At 45.7% G+C, this 13,544-nt stretch overlaps 1 protein-coding gene across 2 annotated transcripts in view; it reads left to right on the forward strand.

Moving 5' to 3' along the window:
* KCNQ3 (potassium voltage-gated channel subfamily Q member 3) overlaps nt 1-13,544 on the forward strand; it is a 300,675-nt gene that overhangs the window by 263,906 nt on the left and 23,225 nt on the right. For both annotated transcript variants that reach the window (XM_070802433.1, XM_019973403.2), the window contains exons 8-9: nt 1,280-1,374; nt 7,452-7,478. In XM_070802433.1, coding sequence (XP_070658534.1) covers nt 1,280-1,374; nt 7,452-7,478 — 122 coding nt within the window. The remainder of the gene's footprint in view (nt 1-1,279; nt 1,375-7,451; nt 7,479-13,544) is intronic.

Genomic DNA, 13,544 nt, shown 5'->3' on the forward strand with positions numbered 1-13,544 from the left:
GTGTGTGCATGTGTCTGTGTGTGTGTGTGTGTGCGTGCACGCACATCCGTATGATTCTAAAGGAGTGGGCATACCGTGATCTGGGATAGACCCAGGACCAAGCCTGCTTTCCACAACTCTGGGTATTGCTATGGTTTATCTCTATGACTAGTCACTCTGTGTGTCCTGAAAGTGACCATCCCATCACTCTCCCATCCAAGTTCTAAGCCAGTCAAAGACTAGACACAGGACTTAGACAGGCGCCCGCCCACCAGCTGCTTCACCCTTGACGGGTGAACTTGGCCTGGACTTGGGTCCACACTAGCTTTTCTCCCCTTCTATTCTCACCAGTCTTGAACGGGGAACCCACAAGGAAGAGTCAGCCTAGAGCACAGGTGCGTGGCCAATCCGCTGCAAGGAGATGTGGGCCCTTACCTCTGCTCGTGATAGAGAGCTGATAAGTCCAGAGAGGGAGAGATGCCCGCGTGTGCACAGTGCCGACCAGTTCACCGTTTACCCCCAGCCAGCAGACGGCCAGCGTGCGGGTGCGGTCTCCTGGGCTGGGAGCTGGGACAATAGTGAGAGATGACAGGAGGGGCAGAGTGCTCCCTCTTCTCCTTCAGAGAGAGTTCTTGCTTCGTGGTTTTACAGGCTGCTGGGAGCAGAGAGAACAGGAAGGGAGAGTGTTCTGGCTCTGGCTGGCTGCCTGGGACAGACCGTCCGCATGGCCTCCCATGACACTGCCTCCAGTTGTAGTGAGTGTCCCTGCGGGGCTGATGCAGGATGGTGCACGGTGTTATCTTGCAGCTTGTAGTTTCTAAGGCAGTTCTGGTCTCCAAGAGTCTGCCCTGTTATCCTCCCCGCCCCCAAACCATCACGGTATACAGAAGATCTAGTGCATTAGAATCAAAACCTTACCTGCCAGACTGTCTTTTGCACCCAGAAGTGGCACAAAAGACTGTTTGTCTTCCCACCTTCTTGAGAAATCTCAAGGAATCCTGCAACAGCAGGAATCCCTGCTCCTTTCAGGGCTCTTAAACCCAGATTCCCCTCTCCACGGTAATTCACTTCTCTACCCTACCCGCTACTACGTCGATTTTCTCCATCTGAGATGATAAGGTCAAGGAGGTTTTTCTTCCCATAGGAGCTACAAAAGGCCAAGAATCTGGCTTCCCTGGGTATGACCTCAGTGTGCACTGAACCCTGAGGTGTCCAGGGCTGACTGTTTCAAAGTTGTGGGATTCTGAGTGACCTTCTGGGTGACACCAGCTCATTCCCACCCCTCGTATCTCCTCCCCAGGCCGCCTGGAGGTACTATGCTACCAACCCCAACAGGATTGATCTCGTGGCGACGTGGAGGTTCTATGAATCAGTCGTCTCTTTTCCATTCTTCAGGCAAGTGGCCACTCAGCTGAACGCTCAGGGCATGACTCACCACCCTCTCCGTGGGTCTGTATGTGTGCTTGTGGCCTTCATGGTTCCTGGAAGACATCCTGGAGGGCGGTGGTTCTCAGTCTGGGCCTCATGTTAGACTCATTAGAGCTTAAAATATCCCAATGCCCAGACCATCCCCAGGCTGATTAAATCATAATCCCAAGGGGAGGAGGCAGGTACGGGGGTGCAGCCCAGTATTTTTTGAGGCTCCCCAGATGACCTCAGGATGTTGCCCAGGGTTTCCAGTGTGGAGTGGCTGAAAGAAGGTCCGGTCAATGTTGGAGCAGGGTCAGTGGCTGAGGAAGTGAGGAGTGGGTGCAATGGGCTACCCTGGCCATCCTGGAGGCCAGGATAGTCGTGCCTTTCACCCTCAGACCAGAAAAGGGCAGGGGAAGAAGCATCTGGGGGAGTCCTCTGGGGGCCCAGAGATGTTTTGTATTCTCAGAAGTGAGAAATTAAATGAGAGTCTTCAGGGAAAAAAAATTACATTCCATTTCCAATGGCCAGCGCCTATGAAAAGGGAAGGGAAATGAATATTTATGGACATCCAGTATGCTCCTGGAATACAAGTTGACGTTGATTTAATACTCACAGGCACCCTGTGAAATAAGTCAGAGGTTCTCAGATGTTAAGATGGGTTATAATCAGTGGGGGATGTGGACATGCGGATCCTGCATCCTTCAGCGGTTTTGTGCTGTGTGCTTAGTCGCATCAGTCGTGTCTGACTCTTTGTGATCCCATGGACTGTAGCCCACCAGGCTCCTCTGTCCAAGGGATTTTCCTGGCAAGAATACTAGAGTGGGTTGCCACTTCCTCCTCCAGGGGGTCTCCCCAACCCAGGGATCGAACCCAGGTCTCCTGTGTCTCCCACATTGCAAGCAGATTTTTTTACCTCTGAGCCACCAGGGAAGCCCTCAACAAGTTTTAATGGCATTGGAATAGTTGAAGCCTCTCAAACAGGCATCCCTGGTGATTTTAACACAGGAGCCCTTGGAGACAGGCTGGGTGGTTGGTGTCACCAGGCTCCTTTTGCAAATGAGCCAACTGGAGCTTAGAAACTTTGGTCATTTTGGCCAATATCAGCCACATCTAGGTCCTCCAAGCCTGTGGTCACTACTTGGGTTTCTGAAACAGACTGCACCTTGCCAGGTTTTAGATCCTGAGCTCAGAGTTTTAAGTGTGTGAATGGAAGGCTGGACTGCTAGGACCCTTGAGCTGGTAGGAGAAGTAGAGGGACGCTCAGACTCATACCTGGAGTGGGAACCCCCACGCTCTGCAGCATGTTTCTGCCATACGTCTGGGTTCACAGACCATGACATGACCCAATGCTGGACTAGTGACTCCCTCCCACCTCCCTTTACTCTCATTATGGGACTTGTGACCAGTCTCTGAACTCGGCCTCAGTATTCCCTCCACCTCCATCACCAGATTGCGGTGAAGATTTAAGGACACTGAGGACATCGAGGTCTATTGACTCATTTCCCCAGCATAAAACCTTCCAGTGGGTAACCATGACAAAGAGAAGAGGATCCAAAACCTGACCGTGACCCACAGGGCCCCAGAACCTCAGGGCCGTGCTTCACTTCCCCAGCTCAGGGGCTATGGTGCTGTCCCAAGAGGGTCTAGTGGTACATGGCACCTTCTAGTCCAGGCATTCAGCCTAGCAGTATTTTTGAGCTTCTTGTATATGCTAAGGTTGGGCCAGACCATGAAGGTCACACATGACTCATGAAGGACTCTCACCTTGATCCGGAAAGGGAAGAGAAGCCACTGAAGGCAGAGAATGACATGATCAGATATGTGTTTCAGGAAAAAGACGAGAAGGGATGTGGAGGACGGATTGGACAGGCCCAGGATCAGGAGATCAGCTAACAAATGATTGCAGGATTCAAGGGAAGAGGAAATGAGGGCTTACAGGAAGGTAATAGCAGTAAGAAGAGAGAATGGAGGGAGGACCTGAAAGGGAATAAGCAGAGGCAAAGAAATTCAAGGAGTGATGAATTGTAGAGCTAAGGAGATGAGAGAAAACAAGATTCCATAGTGGAATGGTAGAGTTGGGTTTACTTTATCTTCTTACTTGTAATTAGATTTACTTACCCTGAAGATGGGCTTCCCAGGTGGCGCTAGTGGTACAGGACCTGCCTGCCAATGCAGGGGACAGAAAAGAGACAGATTTGATCCCTGGGCCGGGAAGGTCCCTTAAAGAAGGGCATGGCAACCTGCTCCAGTATTCTTGCCAGGAGAATCCCATGGACAGAGGAGCTTGGCAGGCCACAGTCCACGGGGCCACAAAGAGTCGGACACAACTTAGCATGCAGGTATGTGCCCTGAAGATGCTTTCTGTGATTCCTTCTGATTCTAGAATTCTATTCTGTGTGTGTATGAATTGGTCAGTCATGTCCAGCTCTTTGCAACTCCATGGACTGTAGCCCACCAGGCTCCTCTGTCCAGGGAATTCTCCAGGCAAGAATACTGGAGTATTCTTGGGTAGTATTCTGGGGTGGGTAGCCATTCCCTTCTCCAGGGGATCTTCCTGACCCAGGGATCAAATTTGAGTCTCCGACATTGCAGGCAGATTCCTATTGTAGCTATAATCATTTCGAGTTTGGGGTAGTATCAAAATTCCTTAGGAGAGCAAGAGTCTTAGAATGGGCCAGTCGCTTCTCCTGAAGAGAACAGATTGACCTTGAACTCCAAAACCAGAGCTTGTGAACCACACTGAATGCTGAATCAAGATGATTTCTGTTTGCTTTGCATCCCGTGGTCTTGGCAATAGGCCCATTCTTTTGGGTTGATTTATTATAAATAAGGCATTGTCCTAGCTGTCAGAGACTCGGAGGAATACTTTGTGCTGTAGACAGCTGCTGTGATATGGGAATGGCTTTTAGACTAGGAGGGAACATTTCTTTCTTTTTTTCAAGGACAAAAGTATAAAGCCACTAGAGAATTCACTTGGCAACCATTCTGAAACAAGGCAGTCCCTTGAGAAAAGAATGTTCCCCATATTCCAACCCATTCCATAGGTTTCACAGCAAAATAAAAAGTAGCTGATGGTACACTGGTATGTCTTCACCTGCTTCCTAAAGGTTTTTTATTTGATTTATTTTTCAAAAGACTTTATTGAAATAGACTTCATATACTACAAAAGGATTTCACATACCATAAAAGATACCCATTTAAAGTAACAGCTCGGTGGGTTTCAAAACATATTCACAAAGTTGGGTATTGGTCACCACAGTCTAATTCCTGGACATTTTCATTATCCCCCAAAAGAAACCCGGTGCCCTTTAGCAGTCACCCCTGGTTCCCTCTTTTACTGCAGCTCCTGTAACCACTCATTTATTTTCTCACTCTATTCTGCCTATTCTGGATATTTCATATAAAAAATAAAATCTTGGGACTTCTCTCGTGGTCCAGTGGCTAGATTCTGTGCTCCTAATACAGTGGGCCTGAGTTCGATCCCTGGTCAGGGAACTAGAACCCACATGCCATGGCCAAATAAATAAATATAATAAATAAATAAAATGTTATGATTTCTTTTACCTAGCATAATATTTTCAAGTTTCGTCTATGTTGTCTTGTGTATCAGAACTTTATTGCTTTTATGGAATAATATTTCACAATATTGACCCCATTTTATTTATCCATTCATCAGCTGATACACACTTGTGCTCTTTCTACTTTTGGGCTGTTATACCCCCATGAACATTCAAGTACCAGTTTGTGGATATGTGTTTTCAGTTCTGTTGGATGTATACCTAGGAGTGGAATAGCTAACTCTATATTGACTTTTTGAGAAGTCGTCAGACTGTTTTCCACGGTGGCTGCGTGATTTTGTGATCCTCCAAAAGATCTTGAAGGATGCAGTTATGTAGCCCATTTCTAAAAGTAGTGTCATATCCATTTCCAGCAAGTGTAGTTCTTTGTTACTTTGCAAGAATATGTGTGTATGTATACACACAAGTACATATTGATATGTGTATGTATATATTTGTATGTTTTGGGCTACCAGTGATGAATGATGGTATGCCTTTTTTGTTTTGTTTTTATGATTACTTAGAATTATATACTCATTACTTTTGAATTTCAAAGAACCTTAGAGACTTTGAAGTCCAACCCCAATTTTGGATAAGAAGAAACAGAAGCCTCCAGCTCAGGAACTTGCTCAAGGTCACACATGATGCTGGGCACAGGAGAGACCAAACCCAGGTCTTCTGATTTGCTGGCCTATGGAGACGGAGGCTTCCCAGGTGGTGCTAGGGGTAAAGAACCCGCCTGCCAGTGCAGGAGATGTAAGAGACTCTGGGTTCAATCTCTGGGTCAGGAAGATCCCCTGGAGGAGGGCATGGCAACCCACTCCAGTATTTTTGCCTGGAGTATCCCATGGACAGAAGAGCCTGGAGGGCTACAGTCCATAGGGTCGCAAAGAGTCAGACACAACTGAAGCAACTTAGCCCAGGTAATGGTAGACCTAGTAGAAATGAAGTGAAGTGAAGTCGCTCAGTCGTGTCTGACTCGTAGCGACCCCATGGACTGCAGCCTACCAAGCTCCTCCGTCCATGGGATTTTCTAGGCAGAAGTACTGGCGTGGGTTGCCATTTCCTTCTCCAGGGGATCTTCCCCATCCAGGGATGAAACCCGGGTCTCCTGCATTGTAGACAGATGCTTTACCGTCTGAGCCACCAGGGAAGTTCCAGTAGAAGTAGGTGGTGGGAGGCTAAGGTACAGGAAGAATCTGGGGAGTAGGAGGGGGGCAGAAAGTAAGTTACACATTCTCATGTACAAGCAGAGAAGTGGGCAGATGTTAAAAATCGGATGTTGTTTACCGTCAACAATAACGAAAAAATCCATGCACACTTATCAGTTCCCTAAAAGTGATATCAATAACAGAATTGTCTGTAGCTGCACTGCCCTACATGGTAACTACTTATCACAGGTGGCTGTCTAGTATCTATGGCTAGTGCAACCAAGAAACAGAATTTTTCATCTTCTTTCATTTTAATTTCAATGACCATCTGTGATTAGTGTCTGTCGTTGCAGCTCTGGAATCATTAGATAGACAAAAATGGAGATGAAACAAAGGCCCAAGAAACAGAAGTTGCCTGACCAAAAAGACTCAGTTAATTTACTGTATAAACAGAACTTGTTTTTTTATGAGCAGGGTCAAGATTATTGGAGTTCTTAGAAATGGAGAAGAAGGACAATATGCAGTACTCTTTCTCTAGGGCTGAATAACGTTAGACCCGTTTTCATAAGTGCTGTGTGCACGTGTGCACATGCTAAGTCGCTTCAGTCGTGTCCAATTCTTTGAGACCCCATGGACCGTAGCCCGCCAGGCTTCTCTGCCCATGGAATTCTCCAGGCAAGGTACTGGAGTGTGTTGCCATGCCCTCCTCCAGGGGATCTTCCCAACCCAGGAATTGGTCTCTTAGGTCTCCTTCATTGGAGGCAGGTGCTTTACCACTAGCACCACCTGGGAAGCCCTTTATATGTACTATCTCATTTAATCCTTGGTTCCCTGATCTGTCCCCACCACCTAACAGGTCACCTAAACCCAGCACAAGGTGTGGCACAGAGTAGGTGCTCAGGAACCATTTTTGGATGAATAAATCAGTAGTCCCCATCCTTTTGGGCACCAGAGACAGGTTACGTGGAAGACAATTTTTCCCCAGACTGGGTGGTGGGGTGGGGGTGGTTTCAGAATGATTTAAGCACATTATATTTTTCGCGCACTTTATTTTTAATCTAATGCCACCACTCATTTGACAGGAGGTACCAGTCCGTGGGCCCGAGGATGGGGAACTCTGGAATAAATGAATGAATGGCTGAGAGGGATCTTGGAATTCAGAACCAGGCCCGTTAGGTTGCAGGAGGGGTCTAGGGTCTGCCTGGGGAACCCCAACTCATTCATGGGTCCCCCTCTGTATGTGCCATTTTGCCTTGCTCCTGCATCTTCAGCAAAGGAAGCTTGCAAACAGATTTTGGGGAGAGGAGAAGCAGTTGCATGTAATTTATGCTTTATTTTCTTCTCCTCATAGGAAAGAACAGCTGGATCCAGCAGCCAGGTACGTTTGTGATCATGAATCCTCTTCTTCCCATCACTGTGTCGGGACAGAGGGTCCAGTTGTGTATGGCCTGGGGCCCCTGGGCAGTTGTGCTGGTCATGAGATAGAGTTCTGGGGTTCGCTGCAGTTGCTGGACACCATTTTCCTCTGCCAATTTCATGTAAATTTGCTCAAGAACAACTTAATTGTGATCATAGCGGTAGCCACCTTTTGGGTGTTTCTCCTCTGGGCAGTGCCTGGAGTCCTACATATGTGGTCTCACATGGTCCTCACGTCACCAGTGAAAAATCGACTCTCATGCTTTCATTTATGGGTTGAGGAGGTTGGGTGTTAGAGAGGTTGAGTTACGCACCTCCTGAGTCACACAGCTACTGAGTAGTAAGACCAAAATTCAAACTCAGGTCTGAATATTCAGACCACGTTATTTCCACTATAACTTGCTTCATTTGCTTCTTGGGCTCAAAAAGTGTGAAAGTGTTAGTCTTTCCGTCATGCCTGATTCTTTGTGACCCCATGGATTGTAGCCCTCGAGGCTCCTCTGTCCTGGAACTCTCCAGGAATGGAGTGGGTAGCCATTCCCTTCTCCAGGGGATCTTCCTGACCCAGGAATCGAACCTGAGTCCCCTTCATTGCATGCAGATTCTTTACTATCTGAGCCACCAGGGAAGCCCTCAAAAAGTAAATCACAACTGTAATTCACAATCCCCAGTAAACCATGCTCACCACAGGCTGCGGCAGAGACAGAGGGAGCTCAGCCGTCTTCTTTCTGGTTCCTTTTCAAAAACATGTCACAATATCAGAGGAGCTATGGCTCCTACTGGAAGTTATAAAGAAAGACCACCTCTTGGAAACAGTTGAACTGTTTGCATACATGTCATCCCTTGGTATCTGCAAGGGATTTATTCCAGGACCCCTCTGTGGATACCAAAATCCATGGATGCCCAAGTGCCTTGTATCAGAAGCCACAATATTTGCATATAATCTTTACGTGCAACCCACTCCAGTATTCTTGCCTAGAGAATCCCATGGACAGAGGAGCTTGGCGGGCTACAGTCCATGGGGTTGAAAAGAGTCGGATACAGCTGAGCAACTAACACTTTATATGAATCCTCCTGTGTACTTAAATCATCTCCAGATTAGTTAGTGCAAGCACTCTATCAATAGTAAAAACAATGTAAATGCTATGTAAAGAGTTGCCCAAGTGTGGCAAATTCAACTTTTGCACTTTGAAACTTTCTGGAATTTTTTCCCAAATGTTCTTGAGCCACACTTGGTTGAATCTGTGAATGCAGAACCTGCAGCTATGGAAAGCTGTATGGAATACAGCTATTCTGTATTTATAAAACAGAAATAATGATAAATGTAAATATGCATAGTATATTTTTAAAATATGTATTGAAACTGTTATTGTGGCAAACTACTTGTAAGGCCTCTCAGTCCATCTCCTGGACACCAGCTCAATCTCCAGAGCTGACAGAATTTGGGCAGAAGTGGTGGTAGCACCCCAGACCAACTTGTATGGGAGCCACTTGAGGACAGTGACCCTTGGGAATCTGGATCAAGTGGCCTTGAATGGGGCCCACGATGCCTCATCACACACATAATCCCACATGAAAGAAATGATTATAGACAGCGCCAGCTTGCTCACAGACACAGACACGGCTTGGACTCTGCCTCCTTCACGCAGGTTTTCAAATGGAAGGAGTATTTCTTGCCTGGAACCAGTCTGGACTGTAGTGGGTATTTGGGTGTAGAGGAGGGGGCTGGACAGCTGACAGAGTCAGGGTGCATTTGCTAGAGAACTTGCAGCCATTTTGTGTCTCAGAGGCAGAGCAGGAAGATAGCTCAGCGATCCTCTTCTAGATACTTTTTCAAGAGGACAGGCTCACCCCAAGTTCCAAAACTCACGAGCAACCAGGAGTTATACAACCTTAAGACTCTTCAACAGGGCTCCCTGCTCCCTCCCCTCTTGTGATCAACAGGGTTTCAGATCATGCAGGTGAATTACTCACTACAAGTGAATTATTCAATCTACCATTACTGCCTTTCCTATGCAGACACGAATAGAATTCAGCCAGACTGGAACATACGTGTGGAATATTGTTGCACCCTAGACTAGGAACTTCGGTTTATTTGGGGCTCAGATAGATGCTTTTTGCCACATTGCTGGGCATGCTTCTCCCATGATTGAAAATCTGAAATCATAATGCCATCTGTAGAAGGCCCGTCAAGTTCCAGGCCACTCCACTTTCATTGTCATCTAATTCCCAATTAAGACTTCTCGTTTTTATGAAAAAAGAGCACAGGCGAGATAAACTTTCCTTCACAGTTTTCCCCCCGCTTGGAGAGAAAACAAGGTATCAAAGCCGCAAAGATTTGGCACATGAATGATGACAGTTATTTATAGAACTGACAGTTGCCTTCTCTGCCTTTCTCAGGATAGCCCGTAGTGCCAGAGGCGCCTTCTAAAGGGGGGCCACTGCCCTTGTGTAGGGCCCCCTTCTCCCATGTCTAAAGATGGAAGGAAGAAATAATGAAAAAATAAGAGACAAAATAAAGATTTTAAGCCCTTGTAGGTGGAATTGACTTGCTCTATGCAGATTACAAGCCTGTGTTCATTGAGCTCACAACAAACAGAACAAAACAGATTGACCACTTCTTCAAAAGACTTTTCTCTTGCCTGCAATGCAACTGTACTCTTGGTTTATCCATCACTCATCTGAAATCTCCATCCATTCATCATCTGTCCATCTGTCCATTCCACCCATCTATCACTCACAATCCATCATGCATCTATCCATCATCTATCATCCATCAACCATCCATCATCCATCCATCCGTCCATCCATCCATCATCCATCCATCTGTTCACCCATCCATCTGCTTATTCAATGAATATTTATTAAGACCTCCTGTGTACCAGAAACCCTTTTAGGGAATATGGCTATAAACAAGAAAGACAAGGTCCCCAATTATTTACTTGACAGGGTGCCTCTCCGTTTTCCTGAAAGTGACATGTCCCAAACTCAACTTGTGTTCTTTTGTTTTTTTAATTTTTGTTAGTTTATCCAGGACACACATGCCCACCAAAGATGGCATGAGGAAGCTAGAGAATGTAGTCAAGTTGGTCCCAAGCAAAGCTGTTTACTAAGTACTGTTTGCCTTTGGTATTCTTTAACCTCATCTATTACGTTGTCTATCTTCAAGTTCTCTGTGGTATCACAGCTTCCATGACACCACATCCCCACGACCTCATCTTATTTTTGTACCCTTGATGGGAGGGGCAGGATTTGCATTTAAAAGTACCACTCCTAGGATTCTGTTTGTCTTTTGTTCATATGAACACTTTTGTGAGTTTTAATGTGCAAAAAAATGGACCCAGAGCTAAGCTTGAAAGTAGAGACAAAAGAGATTTTAATTGAATTGAAAATGAGAAAAATCTAGACTGGAGCAGAAAAGGACTCAACGCTGGAAGGAGTATATAAGGAGGAGAAATGGGAAGAGAGAGGATTCAGAACCTGGCTGGATGGTATAACCACTGAGAATTTTTCCCAATGGAGAGAGTCTAAATGACTTTTTAATTTTAATTTTTAAGTTTTCTTTAAAAAACATATACATGGTTCATAAGTCAAAGTATTGTAGAAGTAGGGACTTCCCTGCCAGTCCAGCAATTAAGACTCCATGCTTCCAATGGCTTCCCATGTAGCTCAGTTGATAAAGAATCCTCCCTCAATGTGGGAAACCCCAGTTCAATTCCTGGGTTGGGAAGATCCCCTGGAGAAGGGATAGGATACCCACTCCAGTATTCTTGGGCTTCCCTTGTGGCTCAGTTGGTGAAGAATCCGCCTGCAATGTGGGAGACCTGGGTTCGGTCCCTGGGTTAGGAAGATCCCCTGGAGAAGGGAAAGGCTACCCACTCCAGTATTCTGGCCTGGAGAATTCCATGGACTGTGTAGTCCATGGGGTCACAAAGAGTTGGACATGAGCGACCTTCACGTTGACTTCCAATGCATGGGACCTGGGTTCCATCCTTAGTTGGAGAACTAATATCCCACATGCCATGCAGCATGACCAAGATAAAATGAAATACACAGTTTAATAAATAATAATAATATAGAGGCAAACCATGAAATGTCTTAGTACAACTTCTGTCCCTCTCCACCCTATTCCACTGTCCACTCCCCATAAATAATTTCTTTTTCATTTTTAGGTATCTTTCCAGTGTTTCTTCAGCAAACACAAACCAAAATTTATATTTTTATATTCCAACTTCCAAAAGTACTTTAATAATGATACTCAATTTAAGTTATTTGAGCTGTGAGGCAGATCCTCACCATTTACTAAAATCCACTTCATGCCACAGTCTTGTATGAAGTGTGTGTGTGTGTGTGTGTGTATCAAGGAAAGGGACTGCCACAGTCCCTTAGATTTCTTCTCCAAACCTGTTTTGTCCCATTTGCTCAACTGAAAATAAATGGCGTCCCCATAAAAATAAACGGCGTCCCCACCCACCCGTTCTGTATACAGCCAGAAACTTTCTCTTTCCCTCACGGCCACACAGAACCCATGGAGGAAGACGGGCATGGCTCTTCTCCAAAATAAATGTCCGAGTTCTGGTCTCCTCTTGTTCCTCAGTGCAGTCTCCCTGGTCCAGACCACCAGCATCTCTTGCCTGGAAAACATAAGGCTTCTTCATTGCTCTTTCAGTTTTTCCTTACTCCCCTCCAATCCATTCTCCATGGAGAGGCCACTGTGTTTCCCTTTGCGGGGAACAATGTGTTTTACTGTGGTAACACACACATAAAATTTGCCGTCTTAACCATTTTTAAATGTCCGTTTAGGAAGTATATTCACGTTGTCATGCAACCAGTCTCGGTACTTCTCAGTCTTACAAAACTGAGACTCTGTGCCCATTAAACACCTGCTCCTCATTTTTCCCTCCCTCTAGCCCCTGACAATCACCATTCTCTTATACTTTCTGGGTTTGACTTCTTTAGAATCCTCGTGTGAGTGAAATCATATAGTGTTTGTCCTTCTGTGATGGGTTTACTTCACTTGTGGCATAATGTCCTCAGGGGTCATCCATGCTGTAGCTGGCATCAGAGTTTCCTTCCTTTGAAGGCTCCAGTGAATGTCTATACTGCATTTTATTGACCCGTTTATCCATCCATGGACATTTGGGTGGTTCCCACCCTCTGGCTGTTGTGGATAATGCTGCTATGAACATGTATGTGTATATTTTTAATGTAAAGTTGATATACTCTTTCCTTCTTAAAACTCTTTTGGTGTCTCCAGGTAGGCTTAGAATGATAGAAATTCCTATTTTCTCTTTCTATTTTAGAATCTTATTTTCTTTTTTCTTTGGCTGCACCCTGTGACTTGCAAGATCTTAGTTCTCTGACCAGGTATCAAACCCACAGCCCTTGCAGTAGAAGGGCAGAGTCCCAACCACTGGACTACCAGAACTGTCCCCTGCAGTGGCTGATCTTGATGGCAGGCATCCTGTTTCTATCCTAAGTTCCCTCAGGGCTCACCATCTGGGGTGGCTCTAATGTAATGGTTTGATGGCTGCAGCATCCTTTGTTAACTGCTAGAGAAGGTAGCATTTTTTTTTCATTGATGCTGGTCAGGTTTCTAGCAATACATGTATCTGTTTGCCTGTCACGTGACTTCTTGACCTTATTGTAAGCTAACTGGAGGCCGAAAATCATACCTACTTTGGTCACTACTGTAACCTCAGCAAATTACCAAGAGTCTAGCATTTTCAAGGTGCAGAACACATTTTTGTTGGGTAAATAAATGACATGAGCTCTGTTTTACAGGTGAAGATAAAACCTGAATCAGAGTTAATGCCTTACCCAGGTTGAAATATTAACCACAGAGCAGCTATTTGAACTCAGTTCTCTTCCTCCAGAGGCAGCGCGCTTTCCACTCTACAGCAGCTCCTTTATCAGCTGAGGTTGGATGCATCTTGTTAATCAGAAGCTCCAGTGTTGTTTTTTCTTCCTTCCTTCAGTCAACATCATAATGATGCTGTAAGGGCTTGCTATGTGCCAGGCACTGTGT

The sequence above is a fragment of the Bos indicus genome, chromosome 14 (genome assembly GCF_029378745.1).
Source record: "Bos indicus isolate NIAB-ARS_2022 breed Sahiwal x Tharparkar chromosome 14, NIAB-ARS_B.indTharparkar_mat_pri_1.0, whole genome shotgun sequence".
Lineage (NCBI taxonomy): Eukaryota > Metazoa > Chordata > Mammalia > Artiodactyla > Bovidae > Bos > Bos indicus.